We start from the raw sequence: 26,664 nt of genomic DNA on the forward strand, positions 1-26,664 counted from the left end.
GGTCGCTGTTCTCCTGAAACTCGGGGCCCGAAATTCTGTACCGTTGGAAAGCTGGTGCTCCCCCCCACCTTTTTGGGGCCATTAGTGGTGAAATATTTTCGTGCTGGGCCACCCCATATTCAGCTCCAAAAGTGAAAAAATGGGTTCCAGCGTCAAAGTGGATTTTTCAGCGGTGTGGCTGTCTTAATTTGAGCGTTATCACCACTGAGAAATTCAGCATGCAGGTAAGGGTTTCTAAAGAGTCAGCTGCTCCCTGGCCTTTTTAAAGACCGGGATTTGCAGCAAAGCCCTGAGGGGGGGGGGGGGGGAAGGAGTTTGGAAAGATGGCTGGTGTAAGAGGTGCAAGGAGAGCCAACAGGTTCATTGATATGGAGCTGGAAACACTGATGGACGGTGTGGAGGACAGAAGAAGAATACTATTTCCTGATATGGGGAGACCTGACAGACCGCCTGCACATAATGCTTGGAGGGAGATTGCAGGGGAGGTGTCATATATGTGAGGACACACCCTCCCAGGAGGGTGCTGGCCAGTCTGCACCCGGCCCTCCCAAGCCCAGAGGTGTTGTAGGGCATCCTAGAAGGACAGCTGTAGGTCCCAGGCAACAACCACAGCAGCCTTCCCGGACCCATGATACAGCCACGGGGACGATAGTTAGGCGTAGTGTTAGGGTAGTCACGCGTAACAGGTGTTATAGAGAGATGCACAGGGGTAAAACATTATAACAGTATTATTATATTGTTCTTTATGTTCTGTTTATCAGTGATTTGGATAATTTGCTAAATCTTTATTTTTGGCACATTTACCTGGCCAGGTGTTTCATCTGGGAGTGGGCAATTGTGCGTTAAGGCACTCATTGCGATGGCCATTGAAAGTGGGACCTGAAGGGTCATGTGTGGATGGGATTATCTGAAGTGAGCAGCTATGAGACGCAGCTGCACCTCCTTTCCAGGGTGACGATGGGTCAACGCCTCCTCACTCTGGGGCGACGGGATCCTCCTCCTCCTGCATCTCCTCCTTCTCCTCAGGTGGTGCTGCTGGCTCGATCTCCAGCGGAGTCCCCTCATGATGGCCAGGTTGTACAGCATGCAGCAGGCCACGACGATTATGGAGACATAGAAACATAGAAATTAGGTGCAGGAGCAGGCCATTCGGCCCTTCGAGCCTGCACCACCATTCAATAAGATCATGGCTGATCATTCAACCTCAGTACCCCTTTCCTGCTTTCTCTCCATACCTCTTGATCCCCTTGGCAATAAGGGCCATATCTAACTCCCTTTTGAATATATCTAACGAACTGGCTGCAACAACTTTCTGTAGTCGAGAATTCCACAGGTTAACCCACTCTCTGAGTGAAGAAGTTTCTCCTCATCTCGGTCCTAAATGGCTTACCCCTTATACTTAGACTGTGACCCCTGGTTCTGGAAATCCCCAGCAGCGGGAACATTCTTCCTGCCTCTAACCTGTCCAATCCCGTCAGAATGTTATATGTTTCTATGAGATCCCCTCTCATTCTTCTAAACTCCAGTGGATACAAGCCTAGTTGATCCAGTCTCTCCTCATATCTCAGTCCTGCCACCCCGGGAATCAGTCTGGTGAATCTTTGCTGTACTCCCTCAATAGCAAGAACGTCCTTCCTCAGATTAGGAGACCAAAACTGAACACAAATATTCTAGGTGTGGCCTCACCAAGGCTCTGTACAACTGCAGTAAGACCTCCCTGCTCCTGTGCTCAAATCCTCTAGCTATGAAGGCCAACATGCCATTTTCCTTCTTCACCGCCTGCTGTACCTGCATGCCAACCTTCAATGACTGATGTACCATGACACCCAGGTCTCGTTGCACCTTCCCTTTTCCTAATCTGTGACCCTTCATTCAGATACTATTCTGTCTTCCTGTTTTTGCCACTAAAGTGGATAACCTCACATTTATCCACATTATACTGCATCTGCCATGCACTTAACCTGTCCAAGTCACCTTGCAGCCTCTTAGCATCCTCCTCACAACTCACACTGCCACCCAGCTTAGTGTCATCTGCAAACTTGAAGATATTACATTCAATTCCTTCAGCTAAATCATTGATGTATATTGTAAATAGCTGGGGTCCCAGCACTGAGCCCTGCAGCACCCCACTAGTCACTGCCTGCCATTCTGAAAAGGACCCGTTTATCCCGACTCTCTGCTTCCTGTCTGCCAACCTGTTCTCTATCCACGTCAGTACATTACCCCCAATACCATGTGCTTTAATTTTGCACACCAATCTCTTGTGTGGGACCTTGTCAAAAGCCTTTTAAAAGTCCAAATATACCACATCCACTGGTTCTCCCTTGTCCACTCTACTAGTTACATCCTCAACAAATTCTTTGAGGAGAGTACTGCAAGATGCCACCAGAACGGTCCAGGCACCGGAACCTCTGATTGAGGATGCCAATGCACTGCTCGATGATGCACCTGGTGGCACAATGAGCATCATTGTCTGCAGGCTCTGGCGCTGTCCTGGGGTTCCGCAGAGGAGTGAGCAGCCAAGTGGACAGGGGCTATCCCTTGTCCCCAAGCAGCCAACCGCAATCCTGATTCGGGCCGGTGAAAAAGGCGGGCACACTGGTCTGTCACAGAATGAAGGAATCATGGCTGCTGCCTGGGTCAACTGCCAGGACCTGAGGCTGGTGGTCACACATGAGCTGCACATTCAGCGAGTGGAAGCCTTTGCGGTTCACAAAGATCTCAGTCCAACGTGTGCGCAGTCAATGGCACCCTGCATCCTCGGGAAGCCTGCAATTCGGGCAAATCCGGCCTGCCACTCCACCTGTTTGTCCCTTGTCATCGGGAAGGAGATGTACTGGACTCTTCTCCTGTACAGTGCATCTTTGACTTGCCTGATGCACCGATATGCCGAGAATTGGGAGATGTTGCCAATGTCTGCGGTGGCAGACTGGAAAGACCCCATGGTATAAAAATTCAAGGCAATGGTGACCTTGGTGTCCACGGTGAGGGCAGTACTGAGCCTTGTTTGAGGCTGCAGATCTTCTCGCAGGACAGTGCAGAGCTCCCTGAGTACTTCTTTTCAAAATCTTAGCCTTCGCAGGCATTACTCATCAGTGAGCTGGAGGAAAAACTGAGGTCTGTAGACCCTTTGAGTTTATGGCCTCCTCCCCCACGTCTGCATTGGCCACCTCCTCTGGCAGCTGCCTGTTGTCCATCTTCCTGGTCCTCCTCATTCTCGGGCTCCTGTGGAGGCTCTTGCTGGAAAGGCTCCTCTCCGATTATTTGGAGGGGGTGGGGTCAGCATCCCTCACCCTCCTCCTGATGTCATCTCCCTCCTGGCCACCCTCTCTAGATGCAGGTCTGCGCACATCTGCACGCCCTTCTCTCTATTGGGAAGCAATGGCTGCCGCCTCCCTTGCCCGCTGCCTCTCTGCACGGTGCTGACGGTGACATTTTCTCCTGTGTGCTGCCCTGCGTCTGACCAGGTGTGCCAGCTGTTCCCCTGCCAACACTGATCCCACCCTCAGGGTGCACCCTGCCAAGCAGGTCTCTGGAGCCCAGAATGAGGCCTACAGGCCTCCACTAAAGAGTCAAACCTGAAAGTCCTCAAAAAGTCTCTCAAAATCTCTGAGCAGCACTCAGAGGGTTCAATGGAGACAAAAAAAAATCCACTCCTTTATCATTATACCTGCAACTACCAGGATAGTAGGTTGAAGTAGATGGACATTAGTCTTTTTTTGTGTAACAATTCCTGTTTCAAAGAATTTTGCCTACCCTCGCCCCTCATTCTTTTAGTGATGATCTTAAATTTATATCTTACAATAAATGACTGACTGACCAGTGGAAATATTTTTTTTCGTAGTTTACCTTATCAAAACTCTTCATGAATTTTTGGACCTTAATCCGATCTCCTCTTAACCTTCTTTGTTCCGATGAACAGGGCCCTCAATTTATTTACACTATGCTCATGGTTAAAGCCTCTCATCCCTGATACTATCTTATTGAGAAACGAAAACGAGAAAATGGACCCGATCGCGGGAAGACTCCAGCGGTGTCATGTTTGAGAACCGACTGACAAACGGGGGCACTGCCGGGGAAAATCCGACCTTATTGATGCTCAATATCGCTTTCCAGCGGCCCACACGCTGCTGAGATCACCGCTGCACAACTACCTTTACCGCAGCTTCACCCCGCCGTTTCTGGCGGAAGTGCTCACTGCTGGAACCCCTCTCCCCCACCCCCCCCCCACCCCCGCTCCAAGCTGAATATGGCTTGGGGGGGAAAAAAACAACTGGCGGCGGTCATTCGGTATTTTTCGATCGGCCGCCCAATCCTCGCGGTGACTGTCCCTCTGGGGACAGTGAATTTCGGCCCTAAGAACTTTAGCCACAGTAAGAGTTGTCCTCTCTCCCCCCTCCACTTTGATGGCGAGCTTGGCCAGCAACATGATTAGTTGTGGGATCTGAATCAAAATCTATCTTGATAATAGAAAACGGAGGGTAATTATTAACGGGCAGTACTTGAGCTGTCCTTGGACTGATACTTTGTATAAGCTAAATTAGGGCAATTAAAATTAAAATGATGCTGGCATAAAATTGTGCATGATGCAAAAAAAGGTCAGCAATCATTGATTATTCTGTGGGACCTGCCTTGTATTTAAGCTGATGACTAACAAATAGAATTTAATGTGTTTGAATACAAAATAAGACATATAGCAGCAAGAAATTACAACTTTGATTAGAAGATGAATGGTAGTATGGGAATGCAAGTGGAGAAGGGAGAGGATTTATGAGTGGTTATAGGTCACTCTTTAAACATGTATTTGCAGTGCGAGATGGTGATTAATATAGGAAACAAAGTAAAGGATTGATTGCCAGCAGCGTGCAATGCAAGACTAAGGATATTGTATTAACTATACATCATTGAGGCTCTACTTAAGTATTGCATTTAATTTTGTTCACCACAGCTCCACTGTTACATTAATCAATACATTAATTTGAATGGAGCAGGGAGCAACACGAACTATTTCAGGACTTTAATCACCATTTGATACACGGAGTTATATATTGCAAAATGAAGAGCAGGTGGATAGATTAGTCAGCACTTATAATACTGAGTGAAGGGGATATATGGAAGTTGTAACTTATTTATATCGGTGTCAGCCATGATTCAGTGGTAGCACCCTTGCTGAACTGGAAGGTTGTCGGGTCAAGGCTAGAGATTTGAGTATAAGATCCAGGCTGGCACCTCAGTGGTCAGCTGGTCACTTGTCTCATTTGTGTGGTCCTTCCACATTTAAAATGGCTGCTGTGTTTGCATATGTAGCAACTGTGACTGCACTTCAAAGTCACTCATTAGAGGTCAAGGACTTTGGGTCTTCCCAAGAGCCTTGATAAAGGATTGTATAAATACAAAGTTTTTCTTTTGCTTCAGATATGTTGCAGGAAGAGCAATGAGCTCCCACAAACAGTAATATGATCATGAGCAAAGGCGGGTTGTCACTTTAAATATTAGAATGAGGCTGCAAGCCTCAGACTTAACCTGCTGTGGATCCGGGCTTGAGGTCGTAATAAGTGAGCTGTGCCGAATAGTAAGCATCTTTGTCTATGAAGAATTATTTACTGAATCTTTTTTGGCCACAGAATACATAATGGCCGGGATTTTAAGTCTTTGACTTGCCTGGAGCAGGGGGGAGGGTGGAGAGGAATGGGGGAGGTGGCAGTAGAGCGCGGGAATCCCCAAGTTCCGAGTTTCCCCTCGTGATGTGGAGTTAACGCCACGGTGTGCGTGTGACGTCACGGACAGCTTCCCCACCTGATTGACAGGCTGGCTTCCAGTCAGGCAGGGAGCGCTGGACAAGCGATCGCAGCCTCAGGTAGGTGTGAGCTGCGACCCCAGGGGTGGATGGGGTGGGTGGGTGTTCCGATCCCGAGGGGTGCAATCTCCCATCCTGGATCCACAGCAGGTTAAGTCTGAGGCTTCCAGTCTCATTCTAATATTTAAAGTGCCAACCCCGTCTCTGGTCATAATCACATTGCTGTTTGTGGGAGCTTGCTTGTGCACAAATTGGCTGCCGCGTTTCCTACATTACAACAGTGACTACACTCCAAAAGTACTTCTTTGGCTGTAAAGTGCTTTTAGATGTCCAGTCATCGTGAAGGGCGCTATATAAATGTAAGTCTTCCTTTTTCTTTTTGAACAGGCTGATCTTAACCAGGGTGGAGATAGGTGAGCTGTGTTGTGTACACGTAAATGACTGACAAACTGAGCCAGGAGCAAAGTAACTTAACTGAACTGTGCTTTTATACAACCCAAAATGGTGTCCCAAACCGGCATGAACCAGCATGAGTACAGCAACTGTGAATAGTTCTCACGGGGTTCTAATGCCCGTCCTGTGAGCTGTAACAAACAAATAGAGTATGAACACAACAAGCCGCAGTTGGCCTCAGTGCCCAAGTTGGAGCGGGGAAAGTCCTCCAGGGTTTCTGCTTCTGATGGCTGTCCAATGACCCCTGTTCAGAGTGTCGGGGCAAAGGCAAGGTCGGGCATGACTGTGGTACCCCCTTCGCCCCTCGCCCATGTGAAAGTTCACACACGAGCAATAACCTTTCGGGCAAGGTCATGGAAGGAGACTGGCATTTGAGGGACCACGTCCCCAGCAAGGGGGCCAATAGTCTCATAGAAACATAGAAACATAGAAAATAGGTGCAGGAGTAGGCCATTTGGCCCTTCGAGCCTGCACCACCATTCAACATGATCATGGATGATCATGCAACTTTAGTACCCCATTCCTGCTTTCTCTCCATACCCCTTGATCCCTTTAGCCTCTCAGAGGAGTGGAGAGGATAAATTTAACGAGAGAAAAAAAGAAATGGCTGGATGCTAGTCTTTGCAAATGTTTAAGAACGATGCGTGCAGTTTGAAAGCTAGAAAGTCTGAGGACAGCGCTTAGAAGGGTTAATGAGTGAAGCAGACTACTGCTAACAAAAGGAGTGCTGAGCACTAATAACTCGAAAGCCCAGTGATAATTCAACCATCCCTGCCTGCCCCGGGAGGGTTATGTTCCAACAGTCACATTCACACAGAACTGTGGCACTGCCCGAGATTTTCTAACAAATGCTGACGTTATATAAGACGTTAAGGGTATTGGATGGATGCCAGTTACAGGTAACAAAGGAAAACACTTGCAGGTTATCAGGATCCCCTGCAGCTCGTGTTTCTTCTGATGCTGAAGACGAAGTTAATTCTGCAAGTAATGAATAATAAATCCCCGAGTGTTGTTCTCTATAACATACAATTAAAAATATTTAATTGGGGAAAAAAGCCATTTTGAAGGCAGCACTTTGTTCTGCAAATGGCTGGGATGTGGAGCGAGTGGGAGGGAGGCATTGGTGTGATGGAGAAAGAACAGATGTTAGAGCATGTGCTTTTCTTTGGAGCGGTTCAGTTCCCACAGCCATGAACAAGTAGAAGCCTCACCATGAAATCTGAGCTTGTTTAAAGTAGAGCATTTTGGCAAAACTCAGCTAGCGTTGCCCTTCTCATGTTTGGTCTCAATTATATTTCTTGTTTCCTCACACCCACCCCGCGCAAACTATGAAATGGATATTTGGGTTTGAACACATTTTCATTTTGTTCTTGCGACAGTGATTTTGACCTGTTTGTGGTGGCTTTGATTTAAATTCAATAGAGATTTCCAAAATCATGAGGGGTCTGGACAGAGTAGATAGAGAGAAACTGTTCCCATCAGCAGAAGGGTCGAGAACCAGAGGGCACAGATTTAAAGCAATTGGCAGAAGGACCAAAGGCGATAGGAGGAAAATTATTTTACGCAGCGAGTGGTTAGGATCTGGAATGCACGGCCTGAAAGGGTGGTGGAGGCAGACTCAATTGTGGCTTTCAAAAGAGAATTGGATAAGTAGCTGAAAGAAAAAAATTGCAGGGCTACAGGGAAAGGGCGGGGGAGTGGGACCAGCTGAGTTGCTCCAGCAGAGAGTGGGCACGGGCTTGACGGGCCAAATGGCCTTCTTCTGTGCTGTAACTATTCTATGATTCTATGATTCAATGAGAGGCTGTTTCCAATCCCTTCTCATTATTTATTAAAGGACATTTGAAACAAATCTACCTTTATTATTTGTTTTTAATTTGGGAGATTATTTTCCTCACCTGTCCCCCCACTATTTTCCCCCTTTAAGTTTAGCACATCCCATAGCCCAGGGGTTAGGCTTCACCCCTGTTCTCTGGTTCACTGCCATTGCTGATATGTCACCAACTACTGTGACAGAGAGACACGGACTCACTGATGCTCTGATTTTCTCTCGCTCCCTGTGTGGGAGTGTCTGGTTTCCCCCTGAGTGACCTCGGCTAATGGCAAATCTACAACAACAACTTGCATTTATATAGCACCTTTCACATAGTTAAAAAACGTCCCAAGGCGACTTGAAGGAGGAAAGAGAGAGAGGTAGAGAGGTGGGAATTCCAGAGTTTAGGGCCCAGGCAGCTGAAGGCACAGTTGCCAATGGTGGAGAGATGAAAATCGGGGTTGCGCTAGAGACCAGAAATTGGAGGAGCGTGGAGTTCCTGGAAGGTTGTAGGGCTGGAGGAGGTTGCAGAGATAGGATGGGGTGAGGCCATGGAGGGGCTTGAATTCAAGGATGAGAATTTTAAAAGTGAGGCGTTGCCGGATGGGGAGCCAATGTAGGTCAGCGAGCACAGAGGGTGATGGGCGAGCGGGACTTGGTGCGAGTTAGGATACGGGCAGCCGAGGAACACATTAACTCACTGCGTGGGCAATTTTGAAGTCAGGTCACTGTGTCACAATTACCCATGATTTTTCCATTCAGATACAATACAATTTTTGAATGTTACCAGGGTAGACAGGGTGAGGATAGGTGTAAACTTTCACAGTGTTTAACTTGGATATAGATTATAATACTGCATTTGCTTTCCGTTGAGTACAGTAATCCATAAGACCTGTAGAGGGCACTCTAACAGCACATATGCAAATCGGTCAATCCAACTCCGTCCAGTTTGGCAGTTAAAGGTACTCATACTATTTCTGTGCTAACATTCCAGAAGAAAGAAACAAAACCTTTTATAAAGACCTCAGTTATGAAGATCTGTCATTAGGTCCACAGTATTACCTGAGAGGCCAAACAGGCAGCCAGTTCCTGAACTTCTGCTTCTCTGTTATTATTCCACTCAGTGTTGCATGAGCTTCACTCAGAAATGGTGGATAGAAAAATTAAAATTAACAGGAATTTCTTTTAGTCACAATTGGACTTTTATTTTTGCTTTTGTGGTTGTTTAGATTTTTAGGAACTGATAATCCATGTAAAGAAAGAAAGAACAATTTTGCACTAATTTAGCCAGTTTCATGACCGCAGGGCCTAACATAGGAACATAAGAATTAGGAACGGCAGTAGGCCATTCGGCCCCTCGAGCCTTCTCCGCCATTTAACAAGATCATGTCTGATCTTCTACCTCAACTGCACTTGTCTGCACTCATCATCATAGGCAGTCCCTCGAAATCGAGGAAGGCTTGCTTCAACTCCAAAAGAGAGTTCTCAGGTGACTCAGGGAATACTTGCGTGTACTTGCTTATTCTCGGCTAGAAAATCAAACCTTACATAGAAATGAATAAAAATAGAAAATGCTGGAGACACTCAGCAGCGGGTTAGGCAGCATCTGAGGAGAAAGAAACAGAGTTAACGTTTCAGGTCGATGACCCTTCGTCGGAACTCATGGACAAGGTAAAAGAAACAAACGCAAATCCCATCGGAAAGAAGAGCAAAATGTCTTCAAGGTGGGCGCTCCTGGAAGAGAAATGGCGGTGAATTTAAAACACTTAAACAAAAGTAAAATACTGCGGATGCTGGAAATAGAATGGGTTGTTTGGCATTAACTCAGTATCTTCATGCTTGCAGACCAATGGTCATTGAAGGAACATTTTACAATATCAATAGGCGTCTGATACTTCTGATCCTGAGTTTTCAAATATCCTGCGGAAAATCAACGCTGCTGAGGATTCAATTCTCTGGGAGTGACCATGGCGAAGGAGCACACACTCTTAATGTTCTGCCCCAGCGAATCTGCTGTTAGATTTACTATAACCCCAATATAAATAGCCCATGGACATTATTTTAAACTATAATGCAAGCTATAGCCTACTTTTTACAATGCCAACACTAAGGGGGTGATTTACCATGCTGTGTGTAAACATTGCACTGACTGTGACCTCCGAGGGAAGCGCTTCTGCATCCCTTTAAGTAGCCACCAGTTAACGACTCTGCAAGCCTGAACCCACTGTTTTTCCAGACGTTGTTCTTGGCGGGTGCTCAATGAAGCGCATGCACCAAATTTTCTGAGGGGAGGCACAGAAATACGCCATGATCGGAGTGATTGGCAGCAGCCAGGCGCTACTGGTTTGGCTCCCCGGTGAGCCTTTAATGAATTTTCGGTCGGGACGCTAAACGTTGTGCTCCCTCTTTTGCTCCCATTAACATCCCCTCCAGCCACCAACTGAGGCGTTAGACAACCGAAAATCCAGTCCATGGAGTCTGTTTAGTAAAAGTCATGGGTGTGTTCATAGTGGGTGTGAATCACAGGACAAAACTTCCCACCGTTCATGGTTTGATCGAACGGGAACAATTGTCACTATATGGGCCGCTGGGTAGTGCAGTGGATTATTGGCCAGCTCTCTGCTGGGACATGGTTTAGAATCCAGCCAAGACTGATGGGACAAAAGTCCCCTCGGTCGTCGAACTGTAAGGGCCCTATATGAAATGCGTTTGGGTAATTGCGGTATTAGGTCCCAGTGGGTGTGGGACCAAAGAACAAACTACCTATAATTTGACAATCTAATTCAAAGAAGCCAGAAGGATGGCTTGTACTCTCGTTTTCTCATCGCCTTTCCGTCTGCCACCATGCCCCTTTCCCAGAACCCTTTACATTCCTCTGCTTTCCTTTCCCGCTTACAAACCCTTCTTTCCAACTATACTTTTGGTTCTGTCTTAAACTCCCATGTCCCTCCTCCTGCTCAATCCTCACCTTCCAGCATATTGGTGATGGTTTCCTTATGTCTGCAGGTAGGGGGGGGTGGTGGGCAGAGTCCAGGACGTACATGCACAGAAGGACATACAAAAAAACTGTTGCAAATAATCACTCCGTTTCCTTATGTGAGAAGTGCGATAGAAATTCAAACAATTTTTTACTGAATTGTAATTCCCCCCTCGAATGACAATGTACAATTAACAGTGTTTGTTTAAAGCTCTTACTTTCTTTCACTGTACATACATGTAAAAAACACCATTTTTAAATAGCACATTCATTCAGGCTAAGCAATTATTTGTAACAGAAAATATATCAACAATAGTCCTATAATACAAAAACCAAGTACATCCTACACCTTTAATAATGCATTAAAGGAAAAAACCTGAATTTTTTTCCAATATACATTCACCGTGGATCATGCATGTTTGGGTTTCCAAATCTCGCAGTCTTGTAAATGTTTATGAACACAAGTTAACACCAATTCTGTTACCAATTAGTTACTAATGTCAGTTGTGGCTCAGTGGGTGGCGCTCTCAACCTGGGCTCAGAAGGTTGTGGGTTCAAGTCCCACTTCAGGGATTTGAGTACTAAAAAATCTAGCCTGACACAGCAGTGCAAAGGGAGTGCTGCACTGTTGGAGGTGATGTCTTTCACATGAGATGTTAAATCGAGGTCCTGTCTGCTCTCTCAAGTGGATGTGAAAGATCCCATGGCACTATATCAAAGAAGAGCAGGGGAGTTATTCTGGCTAATATTTATCTTTCAATCAGCATAACAAAAAAACAGATTATCTGGTTATTGTCACATTGCTGTTTGTGGGAGCTTGCTGTGCGCAATTTGGCTGCCGTGTTTCCCACATTACAACAGTGACTACACTCCAAAAGTACTTCATTGGCTGTAAAGCGCTTTGAGACGTCTGTTGGTCGTGTAAGTAATAAGCTATATAAATCCATATCTTTCTGCCTTCAGTCCTGACAGAACTAAACGAACCATGTTGTCATTGGTAATGCAAGCAGAACTAATAGCTCTTTACCATATGAAAGAGCCTGCTTAATTGCTGGGTGTAAAAGGGGGAGGTGGAGGGGAGGGAGCTACAAGGAACCTAAACACCAACAATAATGAACCAGGAAAGAAAAAAGTGATCAGAATGTTGACCTTTAGTAGCAATGGACACATTTCAAGCTCAGCTTCTCAATCAGGGACAGCCTTTATCCATTTAATTGTCCTCGAGGAAGAATTGTTCTCTTTTAGGTCAGAAACACAACTGAGAGTTAAGACTTGCTCTGGTCCTTCTATCTGGCGAGGTTATAAATGCATTCAAAAATCACGTGCGCTACAAATAGCAACCAGCGCTATTCTTCTCCTTATGTTCTATATGTTGGCGGTATGGAATCCCTTTGTTTTTCTCAGCAGTCGCCCTGGGTGAATAGAGTGGGTGGTCCACTATTGCCGTTCCAAACTGGCAGTGTAAGGTGAATTACAGCTGCATGGTTATAAGTCCCCTCCTGATCTTTCCCTTCACCTTGCTTCCATTTGGAACTCCCCCCTTGTCATTCCCCTAACCCCACTGCCGGGGCTCAGCATTCTGGTGCCCTAGTGAGTCACACAATCATTGTGCTACAATCGAGCATTTGGTGGCATTGGTTATCGGTGTCAACTTGGCCCAGTAGCAGCACTCGGAGTTGGTACGTTGTGGCACCAAGCCGCACTCCGGAACTTTAGTGCGGTATTGACGGGCGCGCTGTATTAGCAAAGGCGCAGCCTGTCAAATGAGACATTAACAGTTAAACGTAAAAGACCCAATGGCACTTTTTCTCACGGTGTCCTGGCCAACATTGACTCTTCAATCAGCATCATGAAAATGCAATGAACTGCCCACTCAGCTTACTGCCGACGTGGGCTCTTGCTGTGCGCAAATTGTCTGCAGTGTTTGTCTATAAAACAACAGTGACTACACTTCAAAAAGTAATTTGGTGGCTGTGAAGTGCTTGCGGATATCCTGGAGATGTGAAAGGCGCTATACAAAAGCAAATCTTTCTTTCTGCATATAGCTTGAAATCATCGATATGTTGATGTGAATATTCAGTCAAAATGGCAGTGTTTTATGCTTTGATTATATCTGTACTGTAGTGCGAGATAAGCCCTCACTTTGGTATAATTGGGACTTTGTCAGATGTGGTTTCTTCTGGCTCCATCTCTTGCTCTTCCAGGCCGTCAGGCTCAGATGGTATAATTTTAATAACACTTTCCTCAAATGGCGCATGTTTGTTCTTCACAGTCATGCTTGTGCTACTGGCAGCGCTATCTTGAAAGGTCCTTATACCTTCGTTGGCTCGGGATCTTTCACAGTTGAGTTTGAAGATGTTACGCACATAGTTGACCAAAGCTAACTTTTTCCTTTTCATGCCCTGGTGGAAGCTGTAGGTCTGCTCCCTCTCACCGGGATCTGTCAGGATCACAGCGGTGACATACTCCTGGGAACATCTCTGTGTGCCTGCCGCGTCCGGCATTTTCTTTTGAAACCGTTTCCTCAGATTGAGCACAAAGTATGCGAGACCGCTTACTATTAACATGGCGCCTGAAAGAGATTGGCACGGCAACATTAATGTTGCAATCCTCCTATTTTCCTGATGACATTTAAAATTAAAACTTTCTACTGTATGCTTGCTTGTTTTCTTTTATATATATATAATATAATACATAATGCATGAATGTTTCAATGAAGGAAATGTAAGTGACTTGACTCAATGCCTTTGGCTCAGACGGTTATGGTGGCTGGTGTGCAACAGCTACCACACGTTAAAAAAAAATCCAAGCACAGGCATCTTCCACCCTTCACGATGTAGTTCGGGATCTGTAATATGAGGTCCTTCCATTGAAACACCCGTGAACTCATTCCTTTTTGGCGTGGAAGCAAGTCATCCTCGCTTCGAGGGACTGCCTATGATGATGATGATATAGGTTCAAGTCCCACTCCAGAGACTTGAGCGCACATAACTTAAACTCAGACTTCAGTGCAGTACTGAAGGAGTGCTGCACTGCCATAGTTTTTCAGATGAGACATTAAACCAAGGCCCCGTCTGTCTCCTCTCAGGTGGACGTAAAAGACCCCCTGCGACTATTCAGAGAAGTGCAGAGATGTTTTGGGCAATATTATCCCACAGCCAACATCATTAAACAGATTATCTGGTCATTATCTGATTGCTGCGTGTGGGAGCTTGCTGTGCGCAAATTGTTTGCTGCGTTTCCCTACATTACAACAGTGACTAACCTTCAAAATAACTTAATTGATTGTAAAGTGCTCTGGGATGCCCTGAGGCCTCTTGCTTTAGATGTAAAATTTCTGCATTCATCTTGACACAGAGCCTTGCCCACTGGGAACAGATATCGGAAAATCACACAGGGGCAGCCCATGAGTAGAACATTTATCCTTCAACTTCAAGAATGCACTTGTGAAAAGTATAATTCTGAATTCAGACAGGTAACTGGGCAGAATTGGATTTGAAATGCTAAAAAATATGTTTTTTGTACAAAAGTCCAAAATTGCTGTTGGTGATGTTAGTAGTTTAATGCTTAATGCACTTGCATGACATTCCTTTCCCGTTATTTTACCGGAGGCATTAACCCATTTAAAATTATTAATCACCGTTATACATATTCATATTTGTTTGATGGATGACTTTAATTTTCCTGGAATTCAATGGTTTACAGTCCATTGTGGTGGGAAATGCAGATGAAAAATTTGTTGAAAATACACAGGACTGTTTCCTGACTCAACTGGGGTAAGCATATATTCAATCTAGTGTTTAGTAGTGAGCCTGTGCCAAGTTTCCATGTGGGGGAGCACCTGGGCAACAGTGATCACAACATTATACGGCTTCAATCGGCTGGTAGAACCAAAGTCTACAACTCGCACCAGATTTCAGAAGGGAAAACTTTGCTAAAATGGCAAAAGATTTGGAACAGGTTAATTTAACCCTACAGAGTAGTGCTGAAACCAATGTAGAATATAAATGGAAAGTTTTTAAGAACCAGATTTAAAAATGTGGAAGATAAATATATGCTCAAAATCAAAAGCAGGGAGCATGGTTAAAAAAAAAGCCAAGGTGGCTGACTGGTTATCTACAAAGGCAAATAAGATGTAAAAGAAAAATGTTTCTACAAACTAAATGCATCTTATACTCAACTAAACAGAGTTAGGTACCTGGAAAAGCTAATGAAAACTACGGTCGCTATTAGATCAGTTACAATGAAAATGGAAGTGAGCATAGACATTGGGGAAATAATGGGACGATGTTTTTCAGTATGTGAAGATTCAGAGAACAGTCAAAGGCTGCATTGGGCCATTGAAAGATGCTCAAGGTCAGGTTACAAAGCACTCGGGGGGTATGGCGGAAGTATTAAATGAGTACAATGCATCGATCTTCACTCTTGAAGATGATGCTAGGTTGTTAGAATCATCCTATACCACTCTCACCAATGTTCCCGTTAAGTATGGCCGTGCAGCAGCCTGGAGGTCCCGCGCAGCCGACTCACCGGCTTTTAAAATGGACAAACCGCGCATGCGCGGAAATTTGAATGGGCCGCGCAGCCCGTTAAATGGGCCGCGCACCCCCCCAAAAAAAATTAGAGGGAACATTGACTCTCACAGATCTCACTGCAACGCCCTGCAAACTAGTTGCTGGCCGCCTGCCCTCCCACTTATTTGTAGGATGGTACGTGGAACATGGAGGGACCAAAAACAGAGAGCAGAAAACCAACGTGCAAGATGAATAAATCGCTAAGTATTTCACTCACCTGGAATAGTCGCGTGCCAAATTAGAACTGGGTGCAGGAAGCAAGCCACAGACAGAAAGGTGAAAGTAAGAAATTTCTGTAAGCCGTTGGGCCTCATAGCCTTCTTCCAGAGGCTCCAAAGCTTGCTGTCCGTTTTATCGAATAAAGTGCTAAAATGGCAAGAGCGATTTTTAGAATTTTACTGCCGACAGTAACACAGGAGAGAGGACAAGAAGCCAAGTCAACACGGTTCATTTTAACTGATGGATTTACATATACTTTTTCATTTTTAAGTTAAAACTGTTTTAAAGTAATTTTATCATTTTGAGATGTGATTTCCCCTCCTCAAACAAGATACCATCCTGTAAGATACTGCCACCACAACTTTTTAACTTTTTCCTCAGAAATAAGGCTGTTTTAATGCTCGCACTGCGAGAGCAAACTACTGATTCAGGGCTTTTTCCACCAAATATTTAGCATGTGAGAAGTCAGCATTTGTCGACTGGACAAAAAGGAATGAAAACGAAAGAGGGACTCGCGACTTTACAGTGGGAAGGTGTGCTGTTTCTCAGTGTAAACGATTAGTGCTAAGGATGTGATTCAATGGGCAAATATATCATTTTTACACGTTGGAAATAAAACTTTAGAAGGTGTCTGTGTATCTGTGTGTCTGTCTGTGTGTGTTTGAGAGACTTGGATGAAGGGGGAAAGAATCAAGGGGCATGGAAATTGTTCAAACGAAATGAAGATTGGGGGGATGTATTTCCTTGGGGGTTTTCCCAGTCGGCCGGTGTAGCTTCAGCAGAAACTGTGTAAACAAGGCGTCCATCGATTGTCACCGAAGTTAGGGTGCCCATTCAGAACGCCCGAGGAAATCCAGTGTAAATTTTATTTTTGCCATGGAGTATACTTTCCTTTACTTGCCATTTTCAGTGAAAACTTCGATTTTCCGTGAAGCTTGTGGGCAACCTTGAACCCCATCCGCACACACCATGGCAGATATGGGTACTGGATGCACAAATGGAGAGTTAAAGTCTCTCCAATTTGCACCCAAAACAGACCACGGAACATAGAACGACTCAGTTCCCGATTCAAGGATACGGAGGAGGCATTACAGCGACACACTCTGCCACTCCTGACACAATTATCTGGCTTAACCACCTAAATGCAAAATTCTAGTTTTTTTTTAAAGTTATTCATTCACGGGATGTCGGCTCTGCGGGCAAGGCCAGCATTTATTGCCCATTCCTAATTGCCCTTGAGAAGGTGGTGGTGAGCCGCCTTCTTCAAACGCTGCAGTCCGTGTGGTGAAGGTGCTTTGTCATAGCGGTTTGGTACAACTGAGTGGCTTGTTAGGCCAATTCAGGGGGCGGTTACAAGTCAACCACATCGCTGTGGGTCTGGAGTCACACATAGGCCAGACTGGGTCAGGACAGCAGGTTTCCTTCCCCGAATGACATTAATGAACCAGATGGGTTTTTACGATAATCCACAATTTCATGGTCACCATTACTGATACAGGCTTTAAAAAAAATTCCTGATTTAGTTCCAGATGCCATGGTGAGATTTGAACTCATGTCTATGGATTACTAGGCCAGTAACATAACCACTATGCTACCGTACCCTTCGTTGATGTTATATATCTACATCAGCCAAACAAAATATCAGGATAAGACTGAGATCAAGAGGTATTTCTTCACTCAGAGGGTTGTGAATCTCTGCAATTCTCTGCCCCACAGGGCTGTGGGTGCTGAGTCGTTGAGTATAGTCAAGGCTGAGATCGATAGATTTTTGGATTCGAGCGGATTCAAGGGATAGGGAGATAGGGCGGGAAAGTGGAGTTGAGGTCGATGATCAGCCATGATCTTTTTGAATGGCAGAGCAGACTCGAGTGTCCATGTGGCTGACTCCTGCTCCTAATTCTTTAGCTTTTATTAGTAGTGAAAACTTGATATAGTCTACTCTTAATTCAAGGTTAGGTAATTCGAATTGCTGGATCATTCAGATTGTTTTTCATGCAAAAAGTGACTTTGATTTGTCAGAAGCAGATTTTAGAGTAAATTCTCCGCTCTCTGCAGCATAGAGTGTAATGTATGCACCTGTGAGTATACTTGCAGGTTTATAAAATAGTTGTAGAGCTGTTGCATTGTGAGTGGCTTAGCCAGTCATGTGCTGTTCACAAGACTCAATAAAATCCCAGTCAGTTGGGTCATGATGAGGTATGCAGTTGTGAGCCTAGTGGATGAACTGGTAATGTGTAGTGTGATTGTTAAACCTTTGTTGATAAACCAACGAGTTCTTAATGGCAATGTGTTGCTATGTATTCTTAAGCAAAGAACCCATGAAGTAAATACATTACAAAGATTAACAGTATTTATGCTCCATGATGGAAAGATATTATCAGTGCTGTTGTCGGTATCTGCTATTGAGAGACAGCGGATTATTGTGGGGCTGTTAAGGCCTCTTACAAAATATATTTCTACTTACGGGCAACGCTGGGCAAACACAATGTCGATAAAATATGGACCTTCCAAGATGGTGAGGACTGTTGCTGCAAATCTTAAAATAAAAGGAAATATTAACCACTCGCGCTCTCCTTCTGTATAATTTATACAGATTCAAACCTTCAACAAAAATAAGGAAATTGTGTCATTTCATACTTACAGCAAGTATACAGCCAATTTGCTGAACTGCCCTTGAACTGCAGTGTCAATCCCCACTCCCAGAAGCACTACGTGTTAAATGGACAGAAAGCACGCCATTAATAATAATTTACTGATAGTTCAACAGTTCTCTCTGTCTCTTACCAATTACATCAAAATGAAGCTTCAACTAAGTCGACCTTCAATCACAGATTCATTTTTGAAAAAAGGCAGCTTTCTCATATCAGGGCTGGAGCCAGAGTTATCACTTCATGTGAAAGCCAGAATTTGGCAGATTCAGAAGGATCTTTTAAGGGCGTACGTCAAAAAAAAGACGCCAGGAATCACATAAAATGACTTGGATTGCCGATCATTTATTTATGGCGTATGGTAGCATAGGGGTTATGTTGCTGGACTAGTAATCCAGAGGCCTGGACTAATGATCCAGAGACTTGAGTTCAAATTCTGGTGGGGAAGTTAGCAGGGGAATTTAAATAAGATAAAATAAATCTATAATAAAAAGCTAGTGTCAGTAATGGTGACCATGAAGCTGATGACTGGACTGTCATAAAAACCCATCTGGTTCACTATTGCCTTTCGGGAAGGAAATCTGCCGCCCTTACCCGGTCTGGCCTATATGTGACTCCAGACCCACAGTAATGTGCTTAACTCTTAACTGCCCTCTGCCACTCAGTTGTATTCAGGAAGACAGTTCACCACCATCTCTCCAAGGGCAATTAAGGATGGGCAGTAAATGCTGGCCTTGCTGTGGATGAATAAAAATTTCTGGGTCAAAATGTGTGCACCTGTGAGTATGCTCACAGGTTTGTAGAGCTGTTGAGTTGGGAGTGGCTTAGCCAGTCACGTGATGTTCACAAGACTCAATAAAACTGCAATCAGTTGGGTTCAGGGTGTCCACGATGAGGCAGGTGGTTGTGAGCCTGGTGGATGAACTGGTAATGTGTAGTGTGATTGTTAAACCTTTGCTAATAAACCAATTAGTTCTTCATAGCAATGTGTTGCTATGTGTCATGTATGTCGGCGATGTATACTAACTGTAATCACATTAGGTGTGCCACCAGAGGGCACTGCGGCGGGAGACCTGACGTCATCTGCAGAGGTGTGCAGGGCCCAGTATAAAAGGCTGCCCACCATGCATGTGCCTCACTCTGGAGTTACAAAAAATGGGACTAAGGTCACAACAGCTCAAGTACAATACTAGACCTTGAGGAGTCATTCATAAGAGTATTAAAGATGTAACAACCGGTGACGAGATTACAAACTTTCACGCAAAAATGACTAATCTTGGTGCATTAGCAAAGTTCTCAGAGGGTGAAGATTGGGAAGCCTTTACGGAGCGGCTCGACCAATATTTTGTAGCAAACAACCTGGTAGACGATGATCCGGCCACACTGGCGATAAGTGCAGAGCTATCCTGTTGACCAGTTGTGGGCCCACGGTCTACGGCCTTGTCACGGACTTGCTTGCACCAGAGAAAACAACGACCAAGTCATACGAGGAGCTGAAAGTGTTAATTCGGGACCAACTCAAACCGAAGGAGAGCATCCTCACGGCCAGGCATCGATTTTATACACACCGCCGCCCCGAGGGCCAGGAAATCACGAAGTACGCTGCCGACCTCAGGAGGCTGGCAGGACCGTGTGAATTCGGCGCATCCCTCGCTGATGTGTTGCAGGACGTCTTCGTAATTGGCATTTGCCATGAAGCCCTTCTTCATAGGCTACTGTCTGCTGAAACCACCGTCACTCTGCAGAAGGCCATCAGCATCAGCCAGGCATTCTTGACCTCAAGCTGCAGCTCCAAACAGATGATGACTCACTCTCAGGACTCAAACCTGGCAAGTACTGTAAATAGAATGGCGCCTTTCACAGGCAGAACTGTTGAACGTGAATCTGCCCAGGGCAGAGCGTACAGGTCCCTGAGTCCTTTAACTCAGAGTCCGCCATGGGGTGCAAACATAAGTCGAGCAGCACCATGCTGGTGTTGCGGAGGTAATCACAGGGCTCATCAGTGTCGGTTCAGAGACTATGTGTGCAAAGGCTGCAGCACAAAGGGCCACCTCCAGCAAATGTGCAAAAGAGCTGTGACTCACCACGAGAAAGAGGAGTCAGCAGATGGCTGTGAATCCAGCGCAGATTACGAGGAGATGGTTAGAAAAGCAGCTCAGTCCCGGGACGAAGTGTATGGAGTATATACCTGCACCACAGATTGTCCTCCAGTGATAATGGAAGTCGAGATAAATGGAGTTCCAGTCTTCATGGAAGTGGACATGGGAGCGAGTCAGTCACTAATGAGCCAGGAAACCTTTGAGAGGCTATGGAGCGAACAAGCTGAACGACCCAAGCTGGTCCCGGTTCAGACAAAGTTGCACCTACACCAAGGAACTGATATCAGTTGTTGGTAGTACGGATGTCAGTGTATCCCATGATGGCACGGTGCACAATTTACCATTGTGGATTGTTTCAAGTGATGGACCAACGCTACTTGGAAGAAGATAGATGGGGAAGACTTCAACCCTCCAGCAATCGACGTCTGCCGTGCTCAGAGGCAGAGCAAGCCCCCACCTTCGGTTGGACCAGACACTGGAGAGCAGATCCGCGCAGCCCCCGAGGCACAGACCGCTCATCACGACTGCATGACGATGATCCGGCTGAGACAACCCGAACGCACCTTCCTGGCTTCAGTGGCAGGACTCCTGGGAGGAAGATTGGATCCGAGGGCGCCTTCCCAGCTTCAGTGGCAGAATCACTGGGAAAGAAGATCGCGGCAGTCGACATCATGGACAGGGGAAAGATGGCGTCCAAACCACGAGGTGCAGCGCTAATGGAGCAACGACACGTGGTTCCACGTAAGGAAGACGATTGGGGTAAAAGTAGTAAGACCATTTTAAAGGAGGCCAGCATCCCGCCATTTTTGAATGTAAAAGTCCAGCTGTAACGAGCAAAATGTTGTTGAGCGATGTCGGGTGCAAATTGCGATCAGCCAATGTAGCGGGCGAACACCTAACGGTTGTATACAGGTCCAGCGGGCTACCCAATGCTGTAGCCTATGTCCTCGGGACCAGAACAATGGATCATAAAGTGTCCCCACAGCTGACAGAAGTAGACAAGAACAGAGGCACCGGTAGCGATACCCTGCCTCAGATCGGTTTAACTTTGCAGGCACCTGAATCATGAGCTGCCATAGGCCAGAAACAGTAAATTGAGCGAATGTTCGCAGTCAGCTACTGTCGCCCACCCCCGAGTGGAAAAGGCGCAGCCCACAAACCCACTCGCCACCACGGCAATGCCCATGAGTGAAGGGTCACCTGCAACGGTTCCTCCGAACGGGACCTGGACCAGCCAGGATCCCAAACTAGAGAGTACTCACAACTGTGCCCTCAAGGAAAGCGAGTCAGCTAGACAAGATGAGTCAGCCCCACTGTCGCTTAGACGAAGCGCTCACTCGTGCACACCGCTTCCCAAGGAGCAGCAGCGACACTGTGCAAATGCAAAGAACAGGGAGGTCACAGATATATCAGTTAGCTGTGGTCCTGCCCGACACTAGGAGTAATGGCAAGAACCCTGAGCTCCGGTAACTCGAGCAAAATGAGCTCACCTTGCCCACAGACCCACTAGCATGGAGCGCTGTGCCGCCACCAGACGACCCGGATCTCATTCGGCCTTGCTGGAGCTAGACTGTCCTTGTGTACCTGTACTGATATACCTGTACTGATCATGTAAATGTACCACACGAAACAAAATGCAACTGTAATCCACTCAACAAATGTATCAAGATGTAAATGTAAAATCCACGTGGTGAACTTGAATGCCACTTGCATGTAACAGGCCATTAGCAAGATCTCTGTGTGGGGGGGGGGGGAGGGGAGAATGGAGTAGTCATGGACTCACAACCAGAAACCACTGGGACCTCCACAACAACAAATCTCACTGCCAACCCACCCAAGCTAGAAGCAACCCTCCAATGGTCAACCAGGAAGAGCAAAGCCCAGGTCAACGTCAATGTACGAGTCAATTCCCATTAAAGACTTGGGGAGGAAGTGATGTCATGTATACTAACTGTATAGTCACATAAGATGTGCCAACAGAGAGCACTGCGGTGGGAGACCTAACATCACCTGAAGAGGTGTGCAGGGCCCAGTATAAAAGGCTGCCCACCATGCTTGTGCCTCACTCTGGAGTTACAATAAATGGGACTATGGTCACAACAGCTCAAGTACAATACTAGACTTCGTGGAGTCATTCATAAGAGTATTAAAGATGTAACACTATGAATTCTTAAGCAAAGAACCCATGAAGCAAATACATTACACCTCCCTAACACAATCATGGCAGCAACACCGTTCCCACACGGGCAGCAGCCGTTCAAGAAGGAAGCCCACCGCTGTCTTTGCTAGGTACCGAGGGATGGCCAATAAATGCTAGCGACACCCATATCCACGAATACATGAAAAATAAACCACAAATCTGGAGCGGCAACCCGATCTCGCACATGCAGCGAAGTGCTCTCAGCTGCCTTTGATGTTCTCACAACACCACAGATTAAAGTAGCACTGCTCTCTCCAACAGGTAGGTGGCAGAGTCTGATCACAGAATCAAATTCCAAACTCCTTTCACGAGTAATGCATAGAGCAGATCTGTTTTGAGTAGCAAAAAGAAAGACTTGTATTTATATAACACCTTTCACGACCACCGGACGTCTCAAAGCGCTTTACAGCCAATGAAGTACTTTTGGAATGCAGTCACTGTTGTAATGTGGGAAATACGGCAGCCAACTTGCGCACAGCAAGCTCCCACAAACAGCAAAGTGATAATGATCAGATAATCTGTTTTTGTTACGTTGATTGAGGGATAGATATTGGCCAGGACACCGGGGATAACTCCACTGTTCTTCTTCGAAATAGTGCCATGGGATCTTTTACGTCCACTGGAGAGGGCAGACGGGGCCTCGGTCTAGCGTCTCATCCAAAAGACGGCACCTCCGACAGTGCAGCACTCCCTCAGCACTGCACTGGAGTGTCAGCCTAGATTTATGTGCTCAAGTTCATACAAATGTATCCAAGGCCGGTACAAGTAATGGTTGAATCCGGTTAAATATCTTTAGATCAAGTGATTGTAATACCTTCCCTGAGTTTGGTTAAGTTAGCAAAGGGTAGGGATCAAGGCTGGGCCTTTGCTGGTATTGGTGGCCTAGCTATTCACTGGGTAAATACTCTATATCTTTTGGGAGCCGGATTAACCTTTTGAGCCTTTTGCAGACTTGAAAATATGAACACAATGTTCGCCGATAATACGCAGACTATTCCTGAAGACGTATGCAAATTTTCCTACATTTCCGTGTATTTTTCCCAATGTACGAACAGGAGTGAACGCTCACATACAAAGGAATATGAATTTGTGCCAGATGTGGCCTAGTTCTTATGGGGCCAAGTTTCGGCCTGAGTTGCTCCTGTTTTTTTGGAGCAACTGGTTTAGAATGGAGTATCTTAGAAATTTGAGTTCTCAGCATTTAGTTTGCTCCAGTTCTAGTCAGTTAACTTAGAATGGAGTAAGTGAAGATTTTTGTACTTTCGAAAAAACCTTGTTTACACTTAGAAAATCAGGCGTAGGTTACAAATCAGGCGTAGGGAATGGGGGTGGGGGGGGATTAAGGGAAGTTTACAAACATTAAACACTTCAGTTTTACAAATAAAGAGCCATCATCAATAATAAATGATAAATACATCAATAAATCAAACAATAAATCAATCAAAAAAAATTAATAACTTTAAAAAAAAAACTCAATAAATAAAACATTTTCTATTTACCGACTGCAGAACCGGGACTACTCCAACAGCGTGCTGGGACGGCCCCCCCCAGTGTGTCTCTGTCAGTGTCTCTATCTCTGTGTGTGTGTGTGTGCGTCTCTCTCTCACTCTCTGTCTGTCAGTGTCTGTGTTTCTGACAGCGAGGGGAGGGGGAGGAGGGGGAGGAGGGGGAGAAGAGGGGTGGGAAGGGGGAGAAGGGGGGTGGGAGGGGGAGAAGGGGGGTGGGAGGGGGAGGGGAGAAAAGGGTGGGAGGGGGGAGAAGGGGGGTGGGAGGGGGAGGGGGAGAAGGGGGTGGGAGGGGGAGGGGTAGAAGGGGGTGGGGAGGGGGAGAAGGGGGATGGGGAGGGAGAGAAGGGGGGTGGGAAGGGGAGAAGGGGGTGGGAAGGGGGTGGGAAGGGGGAGGAGGGGGTGGGGAGGGGTAGGAGGGAGGAGGGGGTAAGGGGGGGAGGAGGGGGTGGGGAGGAGGAAGGGTGGGGGAGGAGGAGGAGGAGGAGGAGAGGGGTGGGGGGGAGGAGGAGGAGAGGAGGGGTGAGGAGAAGGCGGGTAGGAGAAGGGGGAAAAGGGTAAAAGTGAGAGAGGAGGGAGGGAGGAAGGGAGGGAGGAAGGGAGGGGAGAGAGGAGGGAGGGAGGGAGGAAGGGAGAGAGGAGGGAGGAAGGGAGAGAGGAGGGAGGGAGGGAGGGAAGGAGAGAGGTGGGAGGGAGGGAGGGAAGGAGAGAGGAGGGAGGGAGGGGAGGGGGGGAAGGGAGAGAAGGAGGCTGGATTTACAGGTAGGTGGTGTCGGGTCTCGGGGTGGGGGGGGGGTTGCGAAGGTCTGGGGGAGGGGGTGGAAGAGTCGCGGAGGTCGGTGGGGGGAAAAGTCGCGGAGGTCGGGGGGGGGTGCGGAGGTCGGGGGGCGCGGAGGTCGGGGGGGCGCGCGGAGGTCGGGTCGGGTCGGATCAGGTCGGGGGGAGGGGTGGAGCGGAGGACGGGTCGCCGGGCTGGGGGGGGAAGAGCGGGGGTCGGGTCGGGTCGGGTCAGTTCGGGGGGGGGTGGAGCGGAGGACGGGTCGCCGGGCGGGGCGGGGCTCGGGTCGCCGGGGGGGGGGGGGAAGAGCGGGGGTCGGGTCGGGTCGGGTGGGAGGAGCCTTATTCACGCAGCCCCAGTGAGGCCATTCGGCCAGGGCTAGGGGCTGCGTGCTTCGGACCCCTCCCACAGTGTTGGGCACCTGGAGCGACTGCACATGCGCGCCCACTGTAGGGGGCGGCACTGTTTTCAGCACAGGGACCTGGCTCTGCCCCCCACAGCTCGTGCTGCGCCGCGCCCAGCTCCAGAGGACCTGCAGGGAGCCGGAGAATAGGTGAGTTTTTTTTAGGCGCACTTTGTGGCGCGAAAAACGGGCGTCCAGGTCCGGGCTACGCTGTCTTAGGCACGGCCCGATACTTGGGCCCCATATGTTACCGCACTGTGATATAATGTGTGAATCGTGCTTGACAGCACCCAGTTGTAGGAACTCGATACATTTTCCATTGGGTGTGTTGCGCAGGGCATTACGGGGTCAAATCCATGTTCTAATTCTGTGTGGTACAATGCATCGCAAGACTACCAGAGAAAGTTCAATTCGCAGTAAGTGCAGAATCAATTACAAACCCTGGTGCCAATTTTCACCAAAGTGCCGCCGATGGCTGCCGAGGTACCGGACGGTACTTTGGGCGGAATATTCATCGCCAAGGTCCCTCGAAGGTCGGCGGGCAGCAAATGGACGACGTACGCCACCAAGCTGGGCGGCAGCGGGCGGGAGCTCTCATTTTCGGCGGCAGAGGCGCTTGCCGCCCAAGTGCCGCAGAGGATGGAGTCGGGCCCACGGAGGGTCGAAGACCTTCAAGGGATCCCATGCAGGTAAGTCGCTGTGGAAAATGTATTTAAAAATGTTCATTAACCTTTTTTTCAGGTTCTTCATACTCACCGTCCGGGACGGACCAGCCTCCTCACAGCGGTCCACCCCCGTTCTGCAGCCGACCCCCGCCCGCATCAATATGGGAGCTCGGCGGGCGGGAGGTCAGCTGCGTCACTCGGCCGTCCGCTGACGTCAGCGGGCAGTAACCGGAGGCTCTCCACTCTTGCCCGCTCCAGGCCACACCGAGAGTGGCACTGGGCGGATCTGCAAGAGCAATGTCGGCGGCGGGCGGTGAGTTGATTAATTTCGGCCCCTTAGAGTACAAGTGTAAAGAAGTCTGACTGCAATTATACAGGGCATTGGCGAGGCCACACTTGGAGTACTGTGTACAGTTCTGGTCTCCTTACTTAGATAGGGTGCAACGAAGGTTCACTAGACTGGTACCTGGGATGAAGGGATTGTCTTATGAGAAGAGATTGAGTAGACTAGGCCGATATTCTCTAGAGTTTAG

General features: G+C 47.2%; 1 protein-coding gene across 1 annotated transcript; it reads right to left on the minus strand.

Moving 5' to 3' along the window:
- Nucleotides 1–13,178: 13,178 nt before the first annotated feature.
- tmem72 (transmembrane protein 72) lies at nucleotides 13,179–25,981 on the minus strand. Its single transcript, XM_070866403.1, has 5 exons — nucleotides 25,903–25,981; nucleotides 18,475–18,541; nucleotides 18,298–18,369; nucleotides 15,832–15,980; nucleotides 13,179–13,612 (listed from the first exon to the last, which is right to left on the minus strand). The coding sequence occupies exons 1-5, from the start codon at nucleotides 25,979–25,981 to the stop codon at nucleotides 13,179–13,181; spliced, it is 801 nt and encodes a 266-aa protein (XP_070722504.1).
- Nucleotides 25,982–26,664: the final 683 nt, after the last annotated feature.

Source organism: Pristiophorus japonicus, chromosome 22 (assembly GCF_044704955.1).
Source record: "Pristiophorus japonicus isolate sPriJap1 chromosome 22, sPriJap1.hap1, whole genome shotgun sequence".
Lineage (NCBI taxonomy): Eukaryota > Metazoa > Chordata > Chondrichthyes > Pristiophoridae > Pristiophorus > Pristiophorus japonicus.

Coding starts and splice junctions, on each gene's coding strand:
- tmem72 (XM_070866403.1), bottom strand. CDS start 25,981: ATGAATATTCCGCCCAAAGTACCGTCCGGTACCTCGGCAGCCATCGGC. Junction 15,981..18,297: donor GTGTTTGCCCAGCGTTGCCC/GTAAGTAGAAAT, acceptor TTGCCATTTTAG/CACTTTATTCGATAAAACGG. Junction 13,613..15,831: donor TTGGCACGCGACTATTCCAG/GTGAGTGAAATA, acceptor AATCTCTTTCAG/GCGCCATGTTAATAGTAAGC.